Source organism: Sorghum bicolor, chromosome 3 (genome assembly GCF_000003195.3).
Source record: "Sorghum bicolor cultivar BTx623 chromosome 3, Sorghum_bicolor_NCBIv3, whole genome shotgun sequence".
NCBI classification, from domain to species: domain Eukaryota; kingdom Viridiplantae; phylum Streptophyta; class Magnoliopsida; order Poales; family Poaceae; genus Sorghum; species Sorghum bicolor.
The window spans coordinates 10,366,389-10,394,164 of record NC_012872.2 but is presented as its reverse complement, the minus strand read 5'-3'; the positions used below and the strand labels follow the sequence as shown (position 1 = coordinate 10,394,164).

Here is a 27,776-nt window from a genome sequence, read left to right as displayed (position 1 = left end):
TAAACACAAGTTACATTTTCCAACCTCTCTTGTATATGCAGTGACTAATGGGCTTCGTTTTATGTTCTCGCCTGCGTCGTTACTGTTGACAGTTAAAGTCTGTTTTCCATTTTGTGACTTCTCCCGATGTATACCGTTGACAATATAGATTACTGTCGGCAAGATAAAAGTAGTACGTTATCAGGCAGCTCTTTCAGCTTTCCGGGAGACTTTGAAGCCCCAACTAATAAAACTTGGCCAAAGTACACTCCTTGGATTGCAAGTCCGAAAAGGGGCCTCTCTGCTCTGCATGCCTTTGCCTTTGTCGGTTTTCGCTTCAAGAAAGGAAAAGATTACGAATCCAAGAAAAAGTCCTTTTGGATTTGCATGCTGACACGCTCGATGATTTCGGGCCCTGTCGGCTTAATGGCGATGCGCCCGGCATGTTTACCGGCCGCCTGCCGATTAAGCGCGCGTACTTAATAATCATGCATTCCCCTAGCAATCGACACGGAATATATAATCGAAACCACTTGGTTTCGTCTGTAGAAGTCAGTTTCGTGTGCAACCTATGCAACCACCAATTAAGGCCACAGGATCTAGATCCAACGTCTAAGGCTTTTTTCACTTAAACCCTCACATCTGGATACACACGGGTTAGATTTAAAACCACAGGTGGAGAGGTTTAACTGAAAAAAACCTCAGACGTTAGATTTAAATCCTGTGGCTTGGTTGCATAGGTTGCATACTAAGCTGGATTGCATATGATACGTTGCGTGTTATTAATTTCGTGATCGTTATGGTTGTATTCATCGTCTTGATTGACACATTTCCATGGGTGAGGGTCTATTTATTTATGTAGACGAGTGCAGAAGTACGTGTAGTAGCTCTCTTTGCGCATATTCTCGAAAAGGAATCGAATGGTTCTTTCCTGGCAAAGAAAAAAAAAGGGGGGAGTCGAATGATTTTGGATAAATAAGAAGAGTTTAATACGCTGGTTGTTGGAGGTCAGGGTTAGATTTTGTTGGAACCTAATTAACCTACCACCAGCCTGCCGATCCACATCCAGGAGTGTACAGGGCAACTGCTGGTGTAGTGATGCCCACGTCCTCTTCTGCAAGCTAATCAATCACGGTGTGGGCCATATATAACTGAGTCTGAGAGGATAAAAATACCAAAGGTAGCAGCAGCAACAATGAACAAACTTGATCTCTATCCTCACAATCACAAAGCAGAGAACAGAACTCACACAGAGTACAGTACTGACAGCAGTGCTCAATTAGAGAATGTGGTAGTTAAAGGTCAGATCAGTAGTGACTTAGGCCTTGTTTAGTTTCGAAAAGTGAAAAGTTTTTGGTACTGTAGCACTTTTATTTTTTTTTGACAAATATTATCCAATCATGGACTAACTAGGATCAAAAGATTCGTCTCGTGATTTACAGCTAAACTGTGTAATTAGTTTTTGTTTTCGTTTATATTTAATGTTTCATACATGTGCCACAAGATTCGATGTGACGGGAAATTTTGAAAACTTTTTGGTTTTTTTCAGGGTGAACTAAACAAGGCCTTAGTATGACAGCGTTTCGATACATATAGAGGTTTTCTGCTGTGATCCACTGATCCCGTGAATAGTAATGTGACGCCTGGAGCTTGAAGGTTTGTCGTGGGCATGCAGTAGCACCGCTGCTCGAGTGAAGTTAGAGCTGGCCAGCTGGGCCCATGGAGGAGAAGAGAAATATATTTCCGTGTTTCTCGTTGGGCTGGATACGCTGAAATAGCATCCGGAGCAAGAGCAGTTGACAATCTTGATTTTTGGGCCGGCCCGTGAACTTAGACCATGCTTCTCCGGAGTGAATAGTGTGCAGTACTTGTTTGGACTTTGGAATTTGGATGGCTTTAGCATCTTGCTAGTTTTGTGGCTGATCTCCAATTGGTGCAACCAAAAGTGACTGGTTGATCCGCTATTCAGAGCAGCAACACTCGTTAGATTCCTCCCTCAACAGGGCTAATGAAGATTAACGTTGATTCAGCCTTAGCTAAGAACTCAAGAATTATCGTTGCTGCAGCTGTTGCACGTGACTTTGTTGGACGCTTCTTGAGGGGGCCTCAGTGGTACTGCGGTAGTGATGGAAGGAAGCTTGGAGCCAGAGACGGTGGAGGCGATATCATGTAAAGAAGACATGTCTCTTGCTAGCGACTTGCTACTCCATGACTTCAGAGTGGCATGTGACAATGTTGGAGTTGTTGCAAGCATATGCAAATGTAGTATGGGCTCTTATGGGCACATTGTCTAGGAAATTAGATCTAGATCGAATTATTTAAAATTTGTTGACGTCATCCATAAGGGGACACGATCAAATGTGGATGCTCATAATCTTGCTAGGAGTTGTATTTATGTTAATTTAGGGAGGCATGTTTGGTTTGTATCTCTGCTTGATGGTGTCTGTACTCTTTATGAAGAATAATAAAGGTCTATTCTGCTAAAATGAAAAACAAAATTTCGCGTGTGTTGGTGTTGGTTGTCTGAACGGGCTCCTGAGCCAGGTCTCGTGCAAATGAAGGCCCTTAGGTAGGTAGGCTTCGGGAGCCCTGCAGGCAACGAAACACTGGTCGTCGCGTGAGTCATTTTTTTAACAAGACAATGCAATCGGATTAAAAGGGCCGTTTGTTCAAGAAGAAGGGAATATATGCACCACGAAAGGTGCCATGATGAGCACGGATGGGGTGGTACTTTGTAGTTTGTACGTGTACCCACTCCGAGGATAACTGCACAGCTGTACTCGCGCCGCAGGCGAACCCGAACGGAAGGCACCCCTGCAAGTCCCCCCCAAAAGCGTAAAAGGCACCCCCTGCCCGATCGCGTCGTCGCGCCTTCGTCCCGCAGCCAGCGGCATGCAGAGCCGACGGCGACGACCACCACCACCACCACCACGGTCCACGACGGCGGCCCCTCCGTGCCGTGCCGCGGCTAAATTAAAGGAGAAGATTAAAGAAGCTCCGGGTGGGTGAAGGAAAGGTGAAAGCGAGGAATCGGAATGTCTCCTCCAGCAAGGCACGGCGAATTCCCCGCTCCCCTCCCCTCCGATCCACACTGTGGATTATATTCCTCCCGTGTGCTGCCGCTCCCTCCCTGTCCCTGCTCTCAATTCCTTCCTCTCCGCCGGTGCAACGCTCCAGCCGCAGCCGTCGCCTGCAAGCATAGTAGCTAGCCGTGCCCTGACTGCCCGTGCACCCGCCAACGCCACGTACGTCTACGTACGCATCCACCCCCGCCCATATATTCCGACACCCAGGCCTGCATCTAGCTCGCCGCCGCAGGTCCTTCTTCGTCGTAGCCATTGCTGCCTAGCTAGCTAGGCGGGCGAGCGAGCGAGCGAGCTAGGGTGGTAGTAGCACAGGTTCCAGTGTGCCCGTCGTCTCATCACTGTTTCATCCATGTACGCGGCGCCGACGGCAGCGGCGGCGATGCCGCCGGCCGTGACGCACGACGACCTGTCGCTGCGCAAGGCGCAGGAGCGGCGCGCCGCGCGGTCCAGCGGCCAGGTCGCCGTCTCCCTCGTCGCGCTCTCCGTGCTCTGCGGCCTCGTCGCCTTCATCCTCTGCCTCGCCGCCGAAGGGTCGCGCTCAGAGGCACGTCCGTCCGTCGTCTCGTCTATAAAGCCAGCCACGTCGGCTCGGCTGGCGCGGCATCAAGCATCAAGCTCACCATCACTCCACTCCCGCTTTGCAGGTGTCGCACTACCTCATGAGCGTGGGCGGCAGCCAGGACCAGGTGGACGTGTGCGTCTACAACAGCAGCGGCCGCCTCGCGCTCGCCTACGCCGTCGGCGCCTTCGTCCTCCTCGCCGTCGCCATGTTCGCGGAGCACGCCTACATGCTGGTCGCCGTCGCCGCCCCGGTCTCCACCTCCCCCGGCATGGCCGTCGCCCAGGACCACCCGCGCGTCGCGTCCACCGCCGCCGCGCTCACCTGGCAGACCGGCTGCCTCTTCTTCCTCACGTGGTAACTAATTAATTAATTCATTCATTACGACAGCCGCTCTCAGCTCAGCTCCCATCAAATTAGAATCATTAGACGGCCGGCCGCTCCGGCCGAAACGCGACAATAATGCTTTTCTGTGTCCCCGGCGCGCAGGATTTGCTTCGGGCTCGCCGAGGTGATGCTCATGATCGGCATCGCCGTGGAGTCCGGCCACATGAGCGACTGGCAGAAGCCACGGCCCGTGTGCCACCGGATGCGCCCGGGGATGTTCGCGGCGGCGGGGATCCTGGGGCTCGTCACCGTCGTCGTCGGCTTCGTGGTCTACATCACCGCCGTGCAGGCGCAGCGCCTGCGGGGAGGACAGCAGCAGTACCAACACGGCGGCGGTCACTTCGTGGGCTACGGCGCTCCCCACCCGGGCGCCCAGCACCAGCACCTGCGCCCGCCAGTGCCGCACCCTCATCCGGCGCCGTCCGCGCCGGAGATCACGCCGGCGCCGTGCCAGGTGCAACCCAGCCGTGCGTCTCTCATCACCAAGGAGGCCGCCGACGTGTGAAACGCCTGGAAGACCAACGTCATCAGACAGGGCAGAAACAAGAAGAACGCCCCGCCGCCACTACGGCTATATTCTTTGCCTTCCAATTAAGTTTCTTTGTTTCATTGGACTCGAGCATATTTGAGCACCGACATATTTCTTTGTAAATGTCTGAAAAAAAACCCATAATACCGTGGAGGCGGAAAAAAACATAATATCGTGAAGCGGAAATAGGTTGGATTTGATTTGATTTGATTTGTAAAGGGCCTTGTACAACCTTTCTGTTATAAAAAATAATCATATAACTCAAAATTGAATTTGGCATCAAAACTTTAGCCTTAGAGCATCTTCGGGAGATCATCAATATTTTGTTCCCAAAACATGGTGATTGTTAACTTCTAAATTAGTAAGAGGAGGAAAAATAATCATCCCTAGAAGTTTTCTATATTTTTATCCTAATATTTTTTTTCTCGCGGCATTTTTTCCTACAACCTGATTTTTTTTTCTTGATACTTTTTCCTACGATCCGGAACCCTGAATTTGTTTATGTACGCATTTAATTTCTTCCACTATAACTTTCTCTCTTGCATGCATTCCTTCCTACCTAGGGCACTCTCAAATCCTAATGCTAGAAAGTACATATAGTTTCTATATCTATTAATTTTTATAGACACTATATATAGAAACTATGGTCCCAGTGGATAGTTTATATAAAATATTTTTTTACCCAAAAACATTCATTATCTCTCTATTCTCGGCTAATCATATCATTTCATGTTCTTAGATTTCATGAAGACATGGTTTCTAACTTAGATCCAATTTTTATAATTTTTGCGCTCTCTCTCTCTTCAATAACTATCTTGCCATATCAGCAAAATACTTAGATATCACTGCAATTCAATTAATATCTATAAAAACTATAATGGTTTCTGCGTTGACAGCGTCCTTACTAAACAAGCCAAAAACTCCACATGCACGCTCCACTGCAATTAAATTAATGTCTATAAAAACTATGATAGTTTATGCGTTGACAGCGTCCTCCTAAGACATGCATATATGCGCGCTCTAGGCTACGTGCATATATGCGCGCTCTAAGCCACACGGTTATATACGCACTCTAAGCCGCGCGCTTATATACGCACTTAGATAAATTTTACAAGGTTAGAAAAGATGAAAAAGGATGCTAAAATATCTTGTCCAAACTCGAATTTGTTTGTAAGATATAAAAATAACAAATTTCTAGCAAATCACGTGGACAATTTTCTTGCTTGAAATTTGTTATTTTTATATCTCACAAAGTTGAGTTTGGACAAGATATTTTACAAGGTTGTGTATCATCAAATCATCTACATATGTGATTTTTTTTATGAATTTAGACAACTTTTTTACCATAGTTTACACAGATTTTTACGGAGGTTGTGGTTTGCACTAGATACGTTCCCTTTCTTATTTTGCCAAAAAAATAAGGACAAAAAAAATCAAATGGCAAACTATTGAAGAATGCTCTTATTTCACCCACACAAACTTAAGCACCAACCACCAACAATGCAGATGCAAACAGCATTTTTAGAGGCCATTTATATAGCCTCAACTGGTTGGATCAACCGTAGTAAAGCAAGGCCGAGCAATATACTCAAACCGTTAAAGGTTTACAGCTCCGGACAAACTGTAACGCAGACCATTCCTAAGGAACCTCAAAACCAAACCACTCAGGAATGTCTTTCGGCCTTGCAGATGATTGCACTCAGGCTACACTATGCCAGATATAACATAGCTAAACGACGCAAACCCTAGAAAGTAGCCTTAAAAAAAACTAAAGACTCTGATGTTCGACGATTATAATCCTGTTACAGAACCTGCGACATTGATATCCATGACTCAGCTTGGGAATAATGCTAGCCCATCTCCCGAAATCTTGAGCTTATTGGACCCACCACAAACCATTATCCCACATGTAATCGACCACATTACATTGTCATGACAAGCCAATGCCAAGCCCATCGCCGAGGGAATTAACGCCCTTTGGTTAAAGACTGCAAAGAGGAATATCAGGACCATTAATCCATTGCAGAAACAATGAACCGCAAGTCCAACAGATTGGACATAATTAAAACATTCTATGATGAGCACGGTAAGGCTGGGAGAACCTGTATTCAGTTGAAGTTCAAACCACCACCAGCAGGAGGGTTGCCACCTTGGCTGAAGTCAAAAACAGTGGGACCAGCTTCCGCAGCAGTAGCCATTGTGTCATCTTCCTCCTCCATCCAGTATGCCTCAAGAAGCTTCACAGCCTTTTCATAGATTTCATTAATATCGTGGCTCTGTAGGTTCTCAATCTTTTCCAGGCCTTCCGCTTCATCAATCATCTGAGCAAAGAGATTGCCATCAGCTGTTGCACCACCCATGTTCTTGTCATACTCCCCCACTTTAAGAATATTCTCAAGACCCTCCAGACAAACTGTTACAATTCTTGGATCAGGGCAAACAAGAAGGTCGCACAATGGCTTGATGCAGCCCTCTGCCACCAAGTACCTAGGCAGGACAACACGAGTTCTAAATTATGCTCAAAGCACACAACTCTACAAGCCAAAGGGCAGTGCAATAAGTCAAGGAGTATACTTGATTTGCTCATGGGAACCACCAGAGGTAGCATTTGAGATGGCCCAAGCAGCCTCCTTCTTGATATCAAACTCTGCTGTTTGGAGCAGTTGCAACAAAGGAGCGATAATGCCAGCACTTATGACAGCCTAAAAATTCAATATAGCAAAGTGAGTAATCAATGACTAACATTTTCTAATATATGAAAGCAACGAAGCATGACATGGGTCATCTGTGGAAAATCTCATAAATTATTAATAGTAACAGCCAAACAATTTCCTTTACAGGAGTATGTACTAACATGTGCTCAGATATAAAAGAACACTATGTTTACAAGAGGTTAAGAGGTTCTAATTTCTGGTCAACAAATATGAGCTAAATACACCACTAGGAACACTCATTTGCAACATAACCATTGCACCAGAGAACTTTGTGTCATCCACTTAGTATATGTATAAAAACAGACTAGTGGCTAGGATTTTCTGTATGTTACCTGTATCTGATCTTTGTTTCCAGCAGTAATATTTGAAATCGTCCAGCATGCCTCTTTCTTAATGCTTTTCTTGTGGTTCTGTGTCAATAGATTCAGGAGGCGAGGAAGAGCTTGATGATCAATGATACACTGCAAAAAAATAGAAGTTTCAATAAAATAGCACATAGTGCTTCATTCGATGCTTGTGACAGTGCATTATACCACAATATTAACAAAAAAACTGTCAGAACCACTTATTTTTGGAACATGTGATGTGATAAAATATAGCATGACCCATACTAAATCTAAATAATCATATCCACGCAAAAATAGCTCTGTTAACTGATGGCATAAAGTGTGCCAGATAGAGAAAGCTGACAAATTTAATGTAACACCTGAGTTTGCATATCATCTCCAGTGACAATGTTCCCAACAGTTCGTAGAGCAGGTATAAGCACTGATGGTGATGGATGGCTGCATGTGGTATCAGCGCACATCATATAAAGATTAAAAAAAACTGGTGCAAATAACAAAAACTATCAAAGCAATCAACATGAAGTTGTTACACAATTTTCACATACAGGAGGAGCTCCACAAGCCGGGGGCAAACACCAGCTTCAATCACAGCTTGGATCTTATCATTAGTGCCATCAGATAAGTATGACAGAGCCCAGCATGCATCAGTGAGAACTTCCTCATCGTTGGAATGGATAAGTCGTGCAAGTGCTGGCAGAGCAGGCTTAGTCTATAACAGCAAGAGACAGATCAGGCTTAGTCAATAACAGCCAAAGAGTAACATGTCTAGTTGGTAACCACTGTTACAGAAAGGCAATAAAAAAAGTTTTGTCTAAACCTGATCAAATGATGGCTGTGGCTTTCCCCTGCAGAAGTTAGATAAAGTCCAAGTGGCATTCCTCAACATGGAGAGCTTAGCATGCTCGTTCAACTGGGCTAGCAGAGGCATCAACGCACCATTGGCAAGAACAAGGTCGCGGCACTTCGGAGAGTCACCAGCAACATTCCCCAGAGCCCACACAGCCTTTTGTATTGTTTTAAAACAGAGAAAGGGGATTACTCTCACATCATACGCTCCTAAACAGCAATTAAAAAGCACATAAGCCAAAAGACTAAATAAATACCTGCTCACGAACATCATCACTAGCAGACCCAAGAAGCTTCACAAATATAGGAACAGCCCCATGATCAATAACAACCTTTGTATTTTCTGAAGTGCCAGAAGCAATATTTGTGAGAGCCCATGCTGCTTCGAACTACAAGAGAATTACAAAGCTGATGAGATCCATTTTCATCCAGCGGCAACAGGATATAAGATTTAGATTGTATCAACATACCTGCAGCTGGGGGAAATCCTCTCTGGTGAGGAACTGCACAAATCTTGGAACTACACCAGATTTTATAACTTCTTCAATGGGGGGGCTCCTCTCTGGTTCAGAAATATTGCAAGTTCAACCAATGTTTACAAACAGTAACAGGCCACCTTTGATAAACAAACTAAGAAACAAAAACAACTGGAAAGAGAGCAAGTTAGTACCTATAGAGAGCAACTTGCGGAACTGTGTGGTGGCATCAAGCTGAAGGTTATTGTCATCCGAGTAAACCCCACTAACCATAGCTGGGAGGCTTTCAAGCTACCAATTTAACACATCACAAACATCAAGCCAAGTATTGTCAGTATCAAAAGAACCTAAATAGTATTGGGCTCAAGAAAATAAGTTTGACAAGAAGTCAAGGACACAAGCAGCATGGCAGCATGCTATTCTTTTTTTCTTTTTTGTCCTAAGATAAATGATTTGGAATAACCGTCCAATAAATATATATAACTTAGTGCTTAAAAACATAAAAAGGAGTAAAAACATCAGCTCAAGAGAATTCAACAGGGACACCTGTATAAATTGTATTGGTGTGATAAAACTCAACAGACATGATAATAAGCACAACACTAGAACAAAACGTCAAAACCAGGAAAGCTAAGAAAGCACTAAAAAACCTAAAATAATTTTAGCAGCCACATGAGGCTAACAATGTAAAAAAAACTAATTCAGATAAAATAATGTTAATTCAAAGATAAAACATATGCAGCTATAAAAACATAGCTCCAAAGTTTCTATTGTTAAACAAGGTTAATTTTTTTGATACTTTTGACCATATTGGTAGATAACAAGATTTAGTGTGACAAATCTTTAGGCACAGTGAAGCTCACTTCTAAAAGGCAGCCAAGTGACATCAGTTTAATTTTGAATCATTTAGGTATGTAATTAGGCAAGGATACATCAGAACTATGATGCTATCTCATAACAGCAAAGATATGTGGGATCAAGAGGATACATATTTTGAAACAAGACAAAATGTGTACATTAACATAACAAATCAGCACAGCTATAACATGGTAAGCACTGACTCTGAAGAATTGATGAGCATGAAATTTTAAAATCTGCATATCTAGAACCTAAGAACCATATGCCTGCACTTTATTTTCCGAATGCTATGGATGAGGTATACCTTAGAAATCACAAGTATAAAGTAATAAAACTTCTGGTACATCTAATCAATACCGAACGCTTGTGAAAACACTACTAGCCTGCGTCTAAAATGGTAAAATCTAATTTCTAAAGAGTTAATCTGGTCCTCCACCAGATATAATCAGAATCAGAACACTAAAAGGCTACAGGTAGCTGAGAGTACAGCAGCATCTACCAAACACTCTGAAGCAGCAAATACTCATAGTAGTCACATGCGGGCTCGGAGCTGCAACCTGTATTATAAGCATGAAAGGGCGAGTATAACACCTTGACACTGCTTAACAGTCGAACCGATCTACCACACTTATACTGAACACTCATCCAATCGCGACATAATCCCAACACTAGAGTACCATTGCCGCAGCAAAAAGAAGAAGAAAAAAAAATCAGAAATAGGAACAGAGAGCGGAGCGGGCGGCGTATCCTCACCTTCTTCTCGACCCCGGAGGGAGGGGCAGGGAACTGGGCCTGGAGCCCCTCGCGGCGCCTCTTGAGCAGGCTCTCCTCGCGGCGGTTCTTGCGGATCTCCACCATATTGTCCTCGCGCCGCCGGCGCCCCTCCTCCGCGTCAACCGCCACCTTGTAGCGGTTCCGCCGCACCTCGACCCGCTCGCTCGGGCGCAGCGACATGGCTGGCGAAGCACCGCTCGTCCTCTAGCCCTCGGTCTCGCTCGCTGGACGGAGGCGGCGGGAAGGAGGCAAAACCCTAGCCGGGCGTCGGGGGAGCCGAGGGGAGCGGGAGGAGGGGGGGAAAAGGAGAGGGGAGAAACCCTAGCGGCGAGTGGGAAAGCGGAGTTAAAGCTCACACCACGATCGAAATATTCTTCTTTTCTTTTTCTTTTTCTTTTTCCTTTGTTTAGGCCGCTAAATTGCATTTCGAGATTTGGAAATTCATGTAGAGCCGTAGGCCCATAAATAGTATGGCCCATCTCGTCTGAAAAAAAAAAGTTGTATGGCCCGTCTGAGCTAAAGGAGTAGGCAACATAATTCGGCCCGACCTATGCTTTCTCAGCCTCCCTTGACGCTACTGCAGACTGGGCCATTAGCCTCGTTTTGTCTTTTTTGAGACGATTAACCTCGTTTTGTCTCTCAGAATAAAGAAAACTAAAAGATGTTCCACTTATAGATATACATAACAACAATAATGTATCTAGAAAACTTAAAAGATCTTATAATTCGAAATGAAGAGTACATGTTACTATAATAATCAAGATTACCAAGTAGCCCTAATTTTCCATGCTCAGATTTGTTGGACACTTGGACTACAACCTATTATTATGATATCCTAATCAGATTATATTAGATTGTGATATAAAGATGTTCCAAACAGGGCCTAATGCCATCCTCAAGTTCTACTAGTAGGGTTGGACTAAAGTTTCACCACTCTTCCTTATACATACATGGTTTTTTATTTGGAATAATTAGAAAATTTCAATTGGCACAGCACAAGCCCGCTTATATTCCAAGTTTTCAACCGGTGCTGCACCCGCTCAAAACGGTAGCTCGAGAGCTCATGCCTCGGGTCCATTGATTTGAGAGCAAGATAACATGGGATTGAAATGGACAATAAGAAAAGTGAGTTTCATTTGCACTAAATATGATGTCATGTAAGCATTTTTTATGATATGACAGTGTATTTAAGAAGAAAAGAAAAAAAAGTTCTCTTGGCATGATTACCAACTCTTCATGAGTCATATAAATAAATTCCTATGAAACTACATAATAGAATATTTATGAATTCACGATTTAAACCTGCATAGGTGTGATGGAAAATTGGTCAAGGTAATCATGGGTAAAGCGATACAAACCTGCACAGGGTTAAACCGTGAATTCACATCATGTCTCTTGGTATGGAGGCTACGAGGGACTATAGGAGCCTCTGTCTCACTTATGGGTGATAATAGATTTTTTTAACTATTTTTCTTAATATGCAACTTTTTGATAAATAATCCTATGAATGAGAATATGGATATGACAAATGGATAGGAATGCATTTCATTTGATTTATTATATGCTTGCTGAGTACTTTGTACTCACTCTTGCTATTAACCCTCCCCCTTCAGATGAGAAGAGATAATCTACGATGATGAGATGGGCCAAGAATTTTGATCTAAATGGAGCCACCGGTGAAGGGTCGAGATGGCGGACTAGAGGGGGGGTGAATAGTCCTTTCTAAAAACTTATCGCACCGGCTAACCGAAACAAATGCGGAATTAAAACTATCGGTCTAGCCAAGACTACACCCCTCTATCTAAGTTCTCTAGCACCTTGAAAAGATCCTAAACAAGCAAGCAAGGTGCTACCTTAGCAAGAGCTCACCTAACCAATTCTAGGAGCAAGGTCACACAAACCTATGCAACTGGTACTTAGCAAACCGGGGGAGCTCCTACACAAACTAGTGAGGCAAAGCGCACAAAGCCTAAGCTCACTAGCAAGCTCAATAACAAGGCAACTAATGCCAAATTAGAGAGCGCAACTTACTTAGCTACACAAACTAAGCAATGTAACTAACAAGGTTACACAAACCAAATTAGTCACGCAAGGGAACTACTTCTAGCTACACAAGCAAGAAGGCAACTAGCAAGCTACACAAGCTAACTAATTACAAGAGCAACTACACAAGCACAAGTATATAAAGAATATAAATACAAGCTCGTGTATAGCGAATGCAAACCACCGAGAAGAGTAGACAATGTTGACACGGTGATTTTTACCGAGGTTCACTTGGTTGCCACCAAGCTACGTCCTCGTTGTGGCGATACACCCACTTGATGGATCACGAGCTAATTGGCATTCCAAAGCCAAACCCTCAGCGGGTGCCGCACATCCACTCTCAAGATGGGGATCCTCCAAGCCACAAGCAATCCACTAGAGTTGCTCTTCGCGATCCCCGCGGGGTGAGCACCGTACCCCTCACAATCTCTTCTCCGGAGCACCACACAATCTCCTTGCGTGCTTCGACGGAGTCACAAGCCACCAAGCCGTCTAGGAGGTGGCAACCTCCAAGAGTAACAAGCACCACCGGCTTGCAACACGAACACCTAGTGCCACTCGATGCAATCTCTCAATGCAACGCACTAGAATCACTCACTCGCTATTGATTCACACTCTTGCAAGCACAAGTGAGTTAGAGGCTTTCCTAGCACTCCCCAAGCATGGACACTAAGTCCCAAGGGTGCTCCGCACCAGCCAAGGCCGGCCACCACTTCTATTTATAGCCCCAAGGGCTAAACTAGCCGTTGCCCCTTCACTGGGCAAAACACGTGAGCACCGGACGCTCTCAAGGAGCCACCGGACGCTCAACACCCAGCGTCCGGTGCTCAGCTGACCGCCACGTGTCACTAGCCGTTTGAAGTCGACCGTTGCCGTCAACGGCTACTTCGCACGCGCGCCTACACAGCACCACCGGACGATGGGCACCGGACGGTCCGGTGCTCACCGAACTCGTGCGCAGAGAGTTTGTCAAACTCGCGACCTCACCGGACGCTAGGCACCGGACTCGTGCGCAGAGAGGGTTGCAAAAACCCCTCACACCGGAGGCTAACCACCGGACGCTCTCAGAGTGCGTCCGGTGCTTAACCCTAGCAGGGTCAAGCTCACCGGACGCTGAGGCCAGCGTCCGGTGCCTCCGCACTCAGCGTCCGGTGAGTGTTTCTCAGTGAGAAAACACTCCCGCGACTTCTCTAAAATTCCCACCGGCGCAATAGAAAATATACACTTATTTTTCTCAAAAGCGTCGAATCCCGCCTCGCAAGCTCGGCGGGAGGGAGAGAGGAACCCACACCCCTCTGAACCCTAGGAACTCCACCTCCTTTGCAAATGTGCCAACACCACCAAGTGTACACCACCATGTGCATGTGCGTTAGCATTTTCACAAACATTTTCCCAAAGGAGTTAGCCTCTCAAACTTGCCACGCCACTCGATCCTAACACGTATGCAAAGTTAGATCGCTCAAGTGGCACTAGATGACCGATATGCAAACAAGTTTGCCCCTCTTGATAGTACAGCCATCTATCCTAAATTCGGTCATAAACTTCTCTACACACCTATGACCGGTGAAATGGAAATGCCTTAGGTTATACCTTTGCCTTGCGCTTTCCATTCCATCTCCTCCAATGTTGATGCAACACATGCACCAACCAATCACCAAAAGATATGATCCACTTCATATCATCACGTGACCGTATTGGTTCATCGATCTTGACCTCACTTGCTCTTCACCGTTGCCTCGGTCCATCGGCGCCAAGTCTTGCTCAAGCTTCACCGTCACACGCGGTCCCTCGCTTCAAAGCCTCCGACTTGCCCTTCACTCTTGCAACCGGTCCATCAAGCCAAGCCTCATCTTGATCTTCTCCACCTTGGTCACATGACTCCATGTCATGTCTCATATGCAATGAACTCCTCCATCATCATATAATCACCTGTGGACTAATCTCCTGTGTATCTCACATAAACACTATTAGTCCACCTAAGTTGTCACTCAATTACCAAAACCAAACAAGGACCTTTCAACCGGCGAAATACATGATACAAAAAAATTTCAAATATAATGTGAAGGTGTCACTGTTATTTTGTTTTAGGTAATGTTGATTAATTGTTTTTAATTAAATGTGACAAAATTTTGTAAGGTCCTAACTATCGTTTTGTTGCATCACTTTGTTTAGGGTCATTATTCGAGAAGATATCACTTTGTCGGGTAATAATCCTTAAGCCGATATTTTTACCTTGGTAGTGAAAATACAGGGCGTTACACAAGTATTAGTGACAGGTCGTCTGATCGTCCTCTTCTATGCAGTGCAAGGAGTAGCGACAGGAAGATAGCCATTGTTAGTTGCCAAGGAGCTAATGCTTAGATACATAAAAAAGTATCATTGGAGATTGGTAATATTCAGCAACCGAGATGGTAATTTAGCAGATAAGGTAAGGTTTAGTTCTGTAACTAAGGAACTATTGTAACATTGTGGGTGGTGCGAAATTGTTAATAGAGCATACTGCATATAACCTTGGCATCACAGAAACTAATATAGTACAATTACTAATGTATGTTACAGGTTTGGCTATGGAGGAGTTTTCTTACTTCCAATCATATTGCTTACATGAACAACCATCTTTTGTGCAGTGTATATATATATATACTAGGTAGTGTGCCCGTGCGTTGCTACGGGATAACTAATATTTTATATTAAAAACACACGGATCACATGATAAGATAACAATAATATAAAAATTAGATATTAATATTAAAGTGATATTTAATCTAAAAAACAAAATTCATAAAATTTATATAATCATAGAGAGCACAACATCATAGGCTTACAAACTCTATTGTATATACCTTTACGTAATATGGTCAGTCACCATGCACACCTCTAGAAAAGGCATGTGAACGATAGGCAACATGATTCCTATGTGTTACAATGGGAAAAGATATTCACCGGGTAACATATATGTTACAATGGGAAAAGATATCCACCAGTCTCATAATGCCTCATAATGCCATGCAATGCACTCATGTTGTCTTTTACCAGGATGCTTGATCTTCAAGTTTCAGTAACATCGCAAATCTTCTAGCTACAGTTTCATCCAAAGAGTTTTTCAACCAGAGAGAGAAGCTTTATTAGCTAGCTATCAACGAATTACAATCGGCATGATGTAAGGACGAAGCACATGCAGACACTTGTCCTCACCAAGTCACATAATGTTTACAACGTCTAGCTAAAGAAACTAAAGTATTTGACACTTAATTGCATAATTTCTTTACTTGGGAACACTTCCGATCACTCCTTAAGAATCATTTAACCGATGCACCCATCGAGGACGACGACAAACAGAGGTACTACCTATTGGTCTCAGGTTTTCCCTGAGGAATCAAGTTGTCCCTCCATATCCTTGTACTTCTCACATCACCAATTTTGTACAGCACACCATGTTTATCTCCAAGCCATATCCAATTCATCTCCATGTTTGGTATCTTTCAGCTGCTGGAACATTAACAAGTTACATGAGAGAAATATTTAGCTTTCAAAAGATGCGCACATAGACTATATGGGAAGGCCACCAGCCTCTGTGCTTGTCTAGCAAGTAAAGCATGATTGAAAAGTCTTAAATCCTTGAAACCCAAAGCTCCAGAGCTCTTAGGAAGTATGATTTGTTCCCATGGTATTGATTGGATCTCCTATTTGCCATTTTTAGCTCCCCACCAAAAGACAATGCTCTTCATCAGGTCATCGCACAAGGTCAATGGAAGTTTGAACACGATCATGACATATGTAGGGAGAGCTTGTGCAACAGATTTGAAACAAGACATGCTAAAATTCATTCGAAGAGTTGTAAAATGACCTATAAGCATCATATATGTTACTCTTTTTATCAAAAACCAATTCCTCTACAAATGCTAAGAAAATGTATGATCTATAACAAATACTAACAAAATTAATGCCGAGCAATACTAAAATACTTCTATAATTTCAATGGTGCCTTATAAGGTCCAACACGGGTCACTAACATGCTAACCAGTCTGGATTTAATATTTAGATCAAATATACAATAGAAAAGATCTAATTGTAAGAAGAGAGAGGGTTTACCTTAAGAGGACAAATATATAGTGACCCATAATTTAGTATTGCAGCGATATCTTAATATTAATCTTGAAATATAATTAGGAAGAGATTTTACTCTTGAAAAAATAATGGAGTGCACATGGAGGAAGAAACAAATTGCCAAGGTTGCCAAGATCAAGCCGAGACCTTTGGATTAGGAGGTGTGCAGCGTCTTGAAACCATGGCACAAATCACCATTGAAGATGGCATCACGGTTTCAGATGCTATTTCCATATTAGTGCTGCACCTGAAAAAACAAAAGTACAAAATTGAATTAACTAAATCAGCAAGAGTGCAGTTAACCAAGTACTGTTTAATTCGATGCATTCTGAAAGAGTAATTATTTAGGAACAAAAGTCATATATAATTTTAAAATTATAAAAAGTGTAATCAGCTACAAAGTGAATAAACCATGTGGATTTACTGCATACTCGCGTCGTTCAAGCCATCTGTGTGGCTGTTTCTTGGTTAAATTCTTTTGAGAATATAAGCATGTTGCTTTTTAGTACAAAACATGAGGCTAAATCTTATCTGGAAAAAACAGTAGTATTGCTCCAATACCTGCACTATTGCAGCTGCTAGTGTCAAGCATAGTATTGCAAGTATACCTGCTTGACCTCAGCTTAATTTTCTTTGGTTTAATATCCACTCATGTCTGTGGCTGGAATGCAAATATAGTTGAATCCAAAACTTAATAAGCAGAGCAAACAAAAATTAATATAAAAACTATAGCCAACTGACCTCTCATCTTGTTAGGGAATCGAGGAGATAAATCCTTAGGGTGCTGCATGTACTTGGATCAAGCTTACTTAGAGTACTCCAGTAAATTTAAGCAGATAAAAAGGGATGGAGAAATTGGCAATGATAACAGAACCATCACTTGGAATGAATATTAAATAGGCATGTATTGTTAAAGATATACGAGAGAACTTGTATTATGTTAACTGATACTGTCTTAATAGAATCAATAAGTGATACGTATTCACATATAGAGAAAAAAACGCCAATACAGAAACATAAGATTCCATGAGCCAAATATTTTCCATGCATAAACAATGAAAGAAAGGAGAAGCTAATTTCACAATGGGTTTCCACATATCTTAGCGATCAAAGACTCATACACTTTGTACTCAACAAACTAATCCTAAAAAGTAGCCGAATAATACTACAACATTGCAAGCACTAACTAATAAGGTTATGTACTGCTTTGAAATCAGGATAGCATCATCATCATCGCTGAAAAATCTAGCACGAGTTCAAGCTGCTTTTTATCCATGCTTTTTATGATCTCTACATTGTCAAATCATAGAAAATAAAACAATATCAAACTGGCTTATATATATATAATGTTCTTTTTTGAATGGAGCTGTCAATTGCTGAAGTTGGACAGGGCAGGTAGAAATGAAACCATCGTAATGCAGACAACTTCAGTAATTGACAACTCCATTCAAAAAAAACATTAGGTATATGGTCATAAAATACTACCTTCTAATCTAGTAGTAGACACTAAAATATTGAAAAGCGACACTTTATAGAATACAGTAAATTTTCTACCAAATAAGAATAAACTTTCACTGACACCCAAAACAGAGTAGAGTGAAAAGATCATTATGCAAAAACCACCACCGTCACTCCAAACTCTAGCTAGACAACAAATTACAAGATTAGCTTTTGAATTACCTAAGTATCTCTGAGCACCTGGATGCATTTATTGACCATCAGAGTGAGGATGTTGAGCACAGCTGAGCGCTGCAGGAATGTGTTCTACATAATTATGGAGTAGAATCAGACAAAAGCTCACAACGAAATCTGAACAAAAGGTATTTAAACTGCAATTATTTTAACCATAAAAATCTAGCTAAGTCCAATACGATGGATGAGTAACAAAAGATATGACCACGACTTTTACACGAATCATTTGGTCAATTGGCCTCTGTCACCACTGTTCAGATCAATGATAGAGACATGACTATGAATTTTACATGAAATATTTTTTATAGACCTATTAAAATTGAGCAGGCATATTAGGGTGATATGATTTATTTTTTATGCACTATGAGGAATGCATGGACAACCCAAAATCTTTAATCAAACAAATAAGGAAATCTTTAGAGTTTCGAGGCAAGTGTTTGGATAAGAGAGAACTTTTTCATTTCAAGATAAACTGAATAGATTAGAAAAAACATACCATTCAATTAGCCAGTAGATAGCACAAAATAGTATGAGGAAACACATCAAATGGCTTTACAATAATGGAGTAAAGCAACATAGCATGACAGTCCTAATTCATAAACACACTGTATTATGGAAAAACTTGTTCTGATGGAAATACTTGAATGATTTAATTTTGCACTGAGCTTTTCAGTCTTCTCATTTCCCAACTCAGTTTTTGCACCTGCGGTGGGTTCTCTGACACTTGTTTGGTGTCCAGTTAGATGACATCGATGTAAACTGAGAGGAAAGAGGGGAAGCTTCTGGATTATAGGCACTACGGTAACATGATCTATTTTAATTGTTAGATCTGTTGGCACTGAAATTTTTGTATATTTATCTTTTAATTACAAAGGGTGTAGTATTTTCTTTCAAGAGTTAAAAGTTTTCGCTTTAAATGGACCAGGATGCTTATAAGTTGATGTCAAGTTTTAGTTGAATCACAGAACATGATGCAGTGTTCATCCATAAGATATCTTAAGCAGGATAATATTACATCAGCAGCACTCGGAGTTCACCTGACACTATTTCCTCTGTGACTCCCCTATTGCCTTCAACTTCACCATCATCACCAGATTCACGAGTGAGCGCAGGAGAGGAGGAGATTGATGAATGAGGCAAAGGGGAGCCGAAAGGAACTTACCTATGTCATGGAACACATTTTCTGCCCCTGTGGATCTCGCGGATTCAACAGGCATATCACAAATTTGTTGTCCTCCAATCCTCTGTACCAGATCTTGCATCGATGAGTGGCGGCGGGGCTTCGCACCTGGGTCTCCCACATCTGGCCATCGCCGACATCTCACATGGCTACAGTAGGTCTATCAATATGCAGGCGCCGTCCACAGTTGCATCTCAATCTCTACCGCTACCGTTTGATAGATCTCCGGCGAGCCATCGCGGATCTCGATCAGGTCGCTCTTCTTGATGCTGCCTTGGTCATTTGATGGCTCTAGCAGGCGACAGGCGGACAGGGTAAGTGCGGGGGCAGGGGGTGACAGGACGGGGGCTTAGGGACCGGCAATGGTGAGGGTGGGGCGTGGGCGCCGTACGGGGAAGGCGGAAGATATGGAGAGGTGTGCGACGTATGCTTGGATGGAAGGGAAAGGGAAAGGGAAAGCGAGGTGACAACAGCGTTGATTGAGGAACCCAGGAGCACCGTGATCTGCGGAGAGGAGGCGTCACGGTATCACATGGGCTCGCGGCGCGCGGGAAGGGCCCACCTGGCAGCGAGGAAATTGTCGCATCGCGGAGTCATGGGATCGCACAGGCAGACGGAAGAACCAAAACAAATGTCACACCAAAAATTGTCCACACTTTGTTCTTTTTAGTTGTAGGATATATATATATATATATATAGCCTAGTATTATTCTAGAATTGCAAAATCTACAAGCTCTGTAGCAAAGATATCAGTAATGACCGTGCACTGAAATCTTTTGTTATAAATATGTATAGTTATCTGTTTGAGGTCAAAAAAGAGTTTTTTCTTCAACACCTTGCTCCATGCATCCTATGATCCTGGTACCTGTTTGGTTGTCCTTGACCACTTGCATTATATTGCGTCCGAGAAATCTCTATCTACCAATAACAAAACGAAACAGGAATCGTTCACAGCACTCCATCGCCCCGCGCGTCTCCTGTTTTGCCCGACTCCCCTTCTGCCCCGCAGGCCCACAGCCCCACATCGGTACTATGTCTCTCGATCGGCCCACACCGACGTTGACTCCCAATCACCTTGGCGTTGCGCACCCTACTCTGCCCGCTCCCAGGTCCCAGCGCGTGGCCAATCGACAGGCAGCCAACAGTCGTGGCTTGCGGGAGAGTGGAGACGGGCGGTCCTGGTCGCAGCAGGCAGTAGCAGCCATGGCGCAGCGCTAGGCCGGCTGCGCCTCCTGCTCCTCCTCGCCACCTCCACAGTGTTCAAGGCAACGCCGCTGCCGCCGCGGAGTTCTTCCTTCGCCTCGCCCACGCCGCCACCACCAAGCGCCACGTGGGGGATGGCACCTGCCTCTCCTCATCCACCACCACCACCACCACCCCCACCTCCTCCTCCTCTTGTGACGACGACGGCGGCGGCTCTCGCCCTACTCGACAGCAGCAACCAGGGCCGGATCTGCCGTGGGAGGAAGAGAAGGACGGGGCGTCTGGAGGTAGAAGACGAACATCCGTTTATTCCTGCTTTTCTAGGCCAGCTATTTGGATTTTGGGATGCATTTAACTAGACGTAGAAGACAAATATCCACGCACAGGTCGGCTATAGAGGCCGCGAGAAGGAGGCAGCCCAGAGGGCGCAAACGGCCAGCGACCAAGCCAGGCAACCAGCCGGCAGCCCCCAAGCCACAGGCCGCAGCCAACTGCAGCAGGCACGCCATCGGAACCCGGCAGCAGAGCTGCACTCTGCAGAGCAAACACCATACTGGCAGGAGCGTAGCAGGTAAGCAGTTTTTCTTTTAATTTCAGTAATTCGTTCTTCGGATTTTGTTGTTTTGGTCAGCCATCTTCCTTAACAAAGCTATTGTGTTTACGTAAACATTGCCTACATTCAAAATTTTGGATTCCAAGCTTTGGATTTTTGAAGCTTCACCTTATCATTACAACCATAAACTTTTTCATATCAGAGTTTCAAAGCCTCTAATTGTAAACTGTAATGGTGTGCGATGTGCCACTTCAAAAATAGTCGGATGTGATAATTAATGAGTTAATGTCGCTTATCCCATAAGAGTGAAAACAAAATTAATCAGTGACACATTAATAATCTACTGTGTTGAGTTCAAAAAAAAATAATAATCTACTGTTTTGAAGTGATGACCGGATTTCATTGTGTTTTGTATTTTGTATGTCTAAACCGATTCATAATATTACTTCGATACTGCAGGACCTTACTTGACCAGTCTGGAAAAGTATTAGGCCTAGATCCTAATTCCTAGAAGGATAGCACATAATTGGGCAGCCATTTGGCGGAGCAGAGTATACAATGAAAGGTCAATGCTATGCAGCATGAACTGAGTACACAAGCTGGGTATTGCTTGGGGTGCGGGACTCTTCAGTAGAGAGGAACGGTCTACATGTTTCAATGATGTTGTTATTAGGGCATCATTCTTTGTTTTGTGATGCTAGAGATGGTTCATTGGATAGTTGATTCTAAGGTCAGAATACACTAATGGTTCAGACGATAGCACTGTGCATGATTTAAGTAGCAATTACAAAATGCTTTTCACTGACACCACCACGGCACCACAAGACTAATAGTTACAAATTTAGTCATTCCTTGATCAAGCTGACAGTATGTTTGATCAATTTTTGGGTTACTTCATTATTGCTAAAACTTTTAGATTCCTCTACTTCGCATGGTCTGAGGTTTCTTGCTTTGAATGTTGGTTGTCCATTGCTACAAGCTTTGTGGCTCTGTCATCATCTTTTGAACATGAGATGGTACAGATACAAGGTACCAAAGCATAAATGATGGATGTTATAGTTCCTGATGGTCCCATGCAGGCTGCTAGCTAGCCTATAGAAACGGTGGAATGGTTGACAATTGCATGTCTCTTTTTAAAATATTTTACCATATATCCTCTTAAGTATACTAGAAATAGGCCTTGTTTAGTTCCAAATTTTTTTTGCAAAATCGACACTGTAGCATTTTCGTTTGTATTTGACAAAAATTATCCAACCATGGACTAACTAGGCTCAAAAGATTCGTCTCGTCAATTTCGACCAAACTGTGCAATTAGTTTTTATTTTCATCTATATTTAATACTCCATGCATGCGTCTAAAGATTCGATGTGACGGAGAATCTGAAAAATTTTGCAAAATTTTTTGGGAAGTAAACAAGGCCAAAGTTTAGAAATGTGCAGATATGAGTTACATTGCATTTGTACATGAAGTCAAATATGGCTTGAATATATGAATGGTCAAAGGTAATTTGGTAATTAAGATAACCATTTGCACGATGAGCACAATACTATGCTCGTCCTCATATGCATTTCTAAATTATTATTACCCACATTTGTCTTGTGCACAGGATGACCATATACTATAAAAGAACTTCATGATTTGACCTATTGGTGTACGATGGAGATTTCATGGTGATCTATGATTCTACATCCATACGAGAATATCCTAGCTGTACCACTAAAAAAAACTATGAATGAATAAAGAGAGTTGTGGAGAACTTTGTCTATCATGCATTATCATGCATTTTGTTTTGACATTGTTACTAAAGTTGATACTTATCTATTTGAATATGGCTTAAAATAGTATGTTAAAGCTGAGTCAAAATTATTTGTTGATCTTGACCAACTTTGTTTCTGTTTTTTTAGAAAATTGAAGCTTCCGTAGCAACGCACAGGCATATGCTAGTCAGAATCGATAAACGAGAATGCTCATGTGCTTTGCGCTGAATTTTTAAATACGCAAATATAGTCCCCTTTGTCACTTACATGTTTATATGGACTACTATGGAGATGTTTATGTATCTTTACGAGATCAAATACTATATGGAGTATATATATACTATGATTCCTAAATCTCTTCATATCATAGATACTAAATGGTAAATTCAGGACGAGGAAAAAGAGAGTACAGCAGCATGATCAGTCAGATGAATATTCCACCTCAATTCGCCTCCCCGTTTCCGAGACCAAATTAGTAACACATCTCTACAGGAAATAACAATGTGAGATGGCCAAAGCAAATAAACTTAACGCATCGTCAATCAATGTGCAACGTTGCAGCAGCGGCGGCAACGATGGATGCGAGCTAGGGCCCAACGGGCGCCGGCCGTGTCGTCGTCGTCGTCGTCCGTGGAGATCAACGGAGCGAGCTCGATCTAGATCAGATCATGTTGGAGAGCGAGCGGCAGTTCTCGGACATCTCGACGAGCGACGCGTCGAACTGCTCCATGGGGTTGGGCTCGCCGATCTGCCTGAACTGCTCGTCGCAGTTCTGCATGTCCTGCGCCGCCATGCCCATGGTGGCGCGGATGGTGACGGCGTCCTTGAAGCCGATGGCGCGGCGGCAGGCTCCCAGGTTGTCCTCCACGTCCAGGTACAGGTTGTTGCACAGGTCCAGCACCGTCCGCGCCTTCGGGGACGCCGTCATGGCCGCCTCCTTGACGTGCGCCCTCGCCGCCTCCGTGCGCTGGTTGAAGGCGTCCACCTGCATCCGCAGCACCGCCATCGGGTCCAGCACCGGGTTGCTCGCCGCCTCCGGCCCCACCGTGCTGGTGCAGATGTCCGGGAACGCCGTCCCCTTGCAGATCTCCGCCAGCGTCGCCGCGTTCACGGTGGCTAAGCAGAGCGCCGCGACGAGGAGGAGGAGCAGGGTGCGGGCTCCTGCCATGGCTAGCTAGCGCTGTTGGCTTTGTTACCTGTGTCTCGGCCTCGGCCGGTGCAATTTACGTGGGCTGCGTGTCGGAGGAGGAGCGATGATGAGCTGAGGGGGCTGCTCGGAAGGGGAGGAGGAGGAGATAAGTACGCGGAGATGGGTGGCGGGGCTGGCTGAATGCAGCATGCATGCACAACGGAAATGGCGGGTGTCCTCCTTTAATTTGCCCGGATTCCCTTTGGCCGTTCGTTGGGATTGCCATTTGCCAAGTTTCCATTTTTGGTAGCCCTTTAACCAGAGCAGATTGCATGAAAAGCAACTCGGTCTGCATGTGGAAAAAAAGCTTGTAATAAGAAATAAACAGTGGTAGCTCAGAGAATAATGAAGGCCATACATGTTGCTCCATCGAAGGAGAGTTGCCTTCAGGAACCTCTTGCACATACAGTATGTGGGAGCAGAGGAACTTGCCCCATCGTGGTTAAGAGTAATGGAGCATAGCTCCATAAACCCTTAGCTAGGTGCTGTTTGATCAACTAAGGATTTTAGAAATCAGCTAAAAGAAAGAGAATGGGATCCAAACACCTATCGTTCTTGTGTGGATAACAACGATATAATCGCTCAGATTTCAATAGTTCACTATCTCCTCGGAGGACCTGCTATATTTCAATTCTAATATTTATCCAACACCAACTCAATCTCTTCAACTCTCATTATGTAGTTTGCACTGCATTAAGTTCTCTTAGTCCGATTTCTACTTCAAATAAGAGATTTGCCTTCAGGAACTTTGCCCCACATCGTGCACATATGTGGGAGCAGAGCAACTTGCCCTCATCGAGCTTAAGAGTAATGGAGCACAGCTATAAAACCTTAGCTAGGTGCTGTTTGATCTACTGAAGGGATTTTATAAATATAGATCAGATAAAAGAATGAGAATGACATCCGATAAACCTATCATTTCAAATCTTAGGCCTTGTTTAGTTGGTGCGCGAAAAGTTTTTGGGTGTCACATCGAATGTCGGATACTAATAAAAAAACTAATTACATAACTAGCCTAGAAACTGTGTGACAAATTTATTAAGCTCAATTAATTTGTCATTAGCACATGTCGGTTACTGTAACACTTAAGGCTAATCATGGACTAATTAGACTTAAAAGATTCGTCTCGTGATTTTCAACCAAACTATATGATTAGTTTATTTTTTATCTATATTAAATAATCCATGTATGTATCCAAACATTCGATGGTATGGGTGAAAACTTTTTGGATGGAAAACTAAACAAGGCCTTATAGTGTTGATGCAAAATTTGATTACACACTAGCTAGCTAGATTGCCTACGGCCACACATGGCCTATGCACGCAGCGAGAGAGATCAAACCAGCAAGTCAGCTATGCAGATTTGACGCTTGCTCTTCACCAGAAAGGTCCACGAACACCTAACGAGAAGACTCGTAGGGGAAGAGTAACCTTAGGGTAGGCAAGGCCATCTAAAATGCTAACAAATCTTGTAGAGAGAAGTGCTGGATAACATAGGGCTAGAAGAACTAAAGATAGGGAAAAGGAGAGTAGTAGTTTGATTTTTTGATCAATTTAACCTCAATCGGCCGTGATCCTCTATTGTATATAGAGGAGGTGGTCTTATTCTGGAAGAAAATCTTTTCTAAACAAGTTTTGCAAGCTTCCCATGAGACCAAAGTATGTAGTCTCCATTGAACTAGGATTGAGATACACTAGGACGACCAAAATCGGATCAGGCTGGTTTTCAAAACCGACGCCCTATATCAGTTTCAAAACTGGCCTAGACTGATTTCTTCACCTTGCTGCATGGTGAGGGCCCAATGGCCTAGGCCAATTCCCCCCCCCCTAAGTTTGTCTAATCTTATCCAAATTTGATTCTTCTTTTATAGTTGATTTCCCAATTTAAATGAGAAATCCCTGATATCTTTTGTTGTCAACATATGTCCTCTTGTTTTTAAGTGAAGTGTATGCAAGTTAAAAGCACATGGTAACAATAGCACTAACACTAAGCTATCAACTATTTTATTCTATATAAAGATGATGCATGCATCAACTATTTCTTCTTAAGGGCGATATATGTTGTATATCGATCATTGTTTAGATAACACTTAAGGCTTCTTGTCCAACACTTATGAAATACCTTTTTAAATACCCTCAATTGCTCTTGGAAGATGATCATGCATCTTGCAATGTCTCTAACATATAAAAACTCCCAAGAACTGCTTCGACCACTTTATATGCTCATAGTTCAGAGACCACTTACTAAACTTGTTGCTTTTGTCCCAAGTGGTAGAATAGTTTTTCACACAATATCTCCACTTCGAGTGATTTGCTTTTTACTTTCTTATTGTAAGCATGGGCAATACAGAGTTTGTCTCTCTTTGTGTCCTTTAGACCCTTAACTCTTTATGTCGGTCACCCCTTATCCATTGCTAACTCATATTACATAACAACGTATAGATCATTTTGTTTAGCCAACCAATATGCATCTAGGTTCACTTCAATGAGCAACACAACTTTTTGTCCATATACTAGCTCAGAAGAAGTAACTTTAGTAGAACCATGCATAGATATATGATGATCCCATAGAGCTTGGGACAAAACCTCGTGTCATCTCCACGCGAAGCAGTAGGTGGTACAACTGGTGATTGGTTCATGATACCTGTAAGGGTGTGGCATTGAGATTGCAAGGATCTTTCCTATACTTGTAGCACCCGGTTTTAAGAACAAAACCAGATACACACCATATATGAGCCCAGGAAGTCAAATCTCACATATAGCCACAAATAGGGGTAATATCAATAGACAATGCTTATATATAACAAACTTAGTATAAAAGATATAACCTTAGATAGCAAATAGTGGAAAGACACTCCGTTCTTCAGGCGAAAGCTCCAAATCCACAGGGACAACTGACTGGTTGAGCACAAACCTAAACTCTTTTCCAAGCTTGCAATCTGGTACCCATCCAGGATTTTTATCCAAATAAAATGTAAAGGCAAGCATAAGTACATCTCGTACTCAGCAAGAATAACATAGGGTTCATGAGGCTCACAGGCTAGACACTGGTTTAACTGCATGTAGCTTTTAGTTGTCACAATTTTAGCATATGAGTAGCATCAAGTTGGCAAGTCCCATAGTAAACTCATGATCAAGTAAGGTGAATAAAGAATAGCATAAACAACATATTAACAATAATATCATTAATAATTTGCCATTAGTGATCATTTATTTTGTATTGGTCCAAGGCCGCTCGTGACCGTGAGCACGGCTGATATATCAGTTTTACACTCTGCAGAGGTTGTACACTTTCACTGTGAGTCGAGATTTACCCTTTCGCCTGAGGTCATGAGTCTCTAAACCCCCTTCCTAGGGAGGCCGGCAGGGTTCACTATGAAGCCTTTCAAAGGTTCGTCTAACAAGTTAGGGCCGCTAGGTTTCGTTAGTCAGTCCGTGTGACTCACCCGCAGGAATCCACGGTCTGCTATCCCCCACTTGCGCCACAAGGGTAACCAC

At 43.3% G+C, this 27,776-nt stretch overlaps 4 protein-coding genes across 4 annotated transcripts; 2 read left to right on the top strand and 2 right to left on the bottom strand.

Moving 5' to 3' along the window:
• Positions 2,995-4,807, top strand: LOC8085803. The gene is made up of 3 exons (XM_002457531.2): positions 2,995-3,609; positions 3,710-3,981; positions 4,114-4,807. The coding sequence occupies exons 1-3, from the start codon at positions 3,415-3,417 to the stop codon at positions 4,514-4,516; spliced, it is 870 nt and encodes a 289-aa protein (XP_002457576.1). The 5' UTR covers positions 2,995-3,414; the 3' UTR covers positions 4,517-4,807.
• LOC110433951 (importin subunit alpha-1a) lies at positions 5,987-10,940 on the bottom strand. Its single transcript, XM_021457186.1, has 11 exons — positions 10,535-10,940; positions 9,118-9,214; positions 8,918-9,009; positions 8,705-8,836; positions 8,419-8,604; positions 8,147-8,310; positions 7,961-8,039; positions 7,587-7,715; positions 7,115-7,242; positions 6,643-7,027; positions 5,987-6,528 (listed from the first exon to the last, which is right to left on the bottom strand). Exons 1-10 carry the CDS (start codon positions 10,733-10,735, stop codon positions 6,649-6,651), a joined length of 1,587 nt encoding a protein of 528 aa, XP_021312861.1. The 5' UTR covers positions 10,736-10,940; the 3' UTR covers positions 5,987-6,528; positions 6,643-6,648.
• On the top strand, positions 20,681-22,242 carry LOC110433450 (leiomodin-2-like). The gene is made up of 3 exons (XM_021455614.1): positions 20,681-21,067; positions 21,167-21,351; positions 21,793-22,242. The coding sequence occupies exons 1-3, from the start codon at positions 20,915-20,917 to the stop codon at positions 21,842-21,844; spliced, it is 390 nt and encodes a 129-aa protein (XP_021311289.1). The 5' UTR covers positions 20,681-20,914; the 3' UTR covers positions 21,845-22,242.
• On the bottom strand, positions 23,401-24,426 carry LOC8085802. Its single transcript, XM_002455337.2, has one exon. It carries the CDS (start codon positions 24,256-24,258, stop codon positions 23,752-23,754), a length of 507 nt encoding a protein of 168 aa, XP_002455382.1. The 5' UTR covers positions 24,259-24,426; the 3' UTR covers positions 23,401-23,751.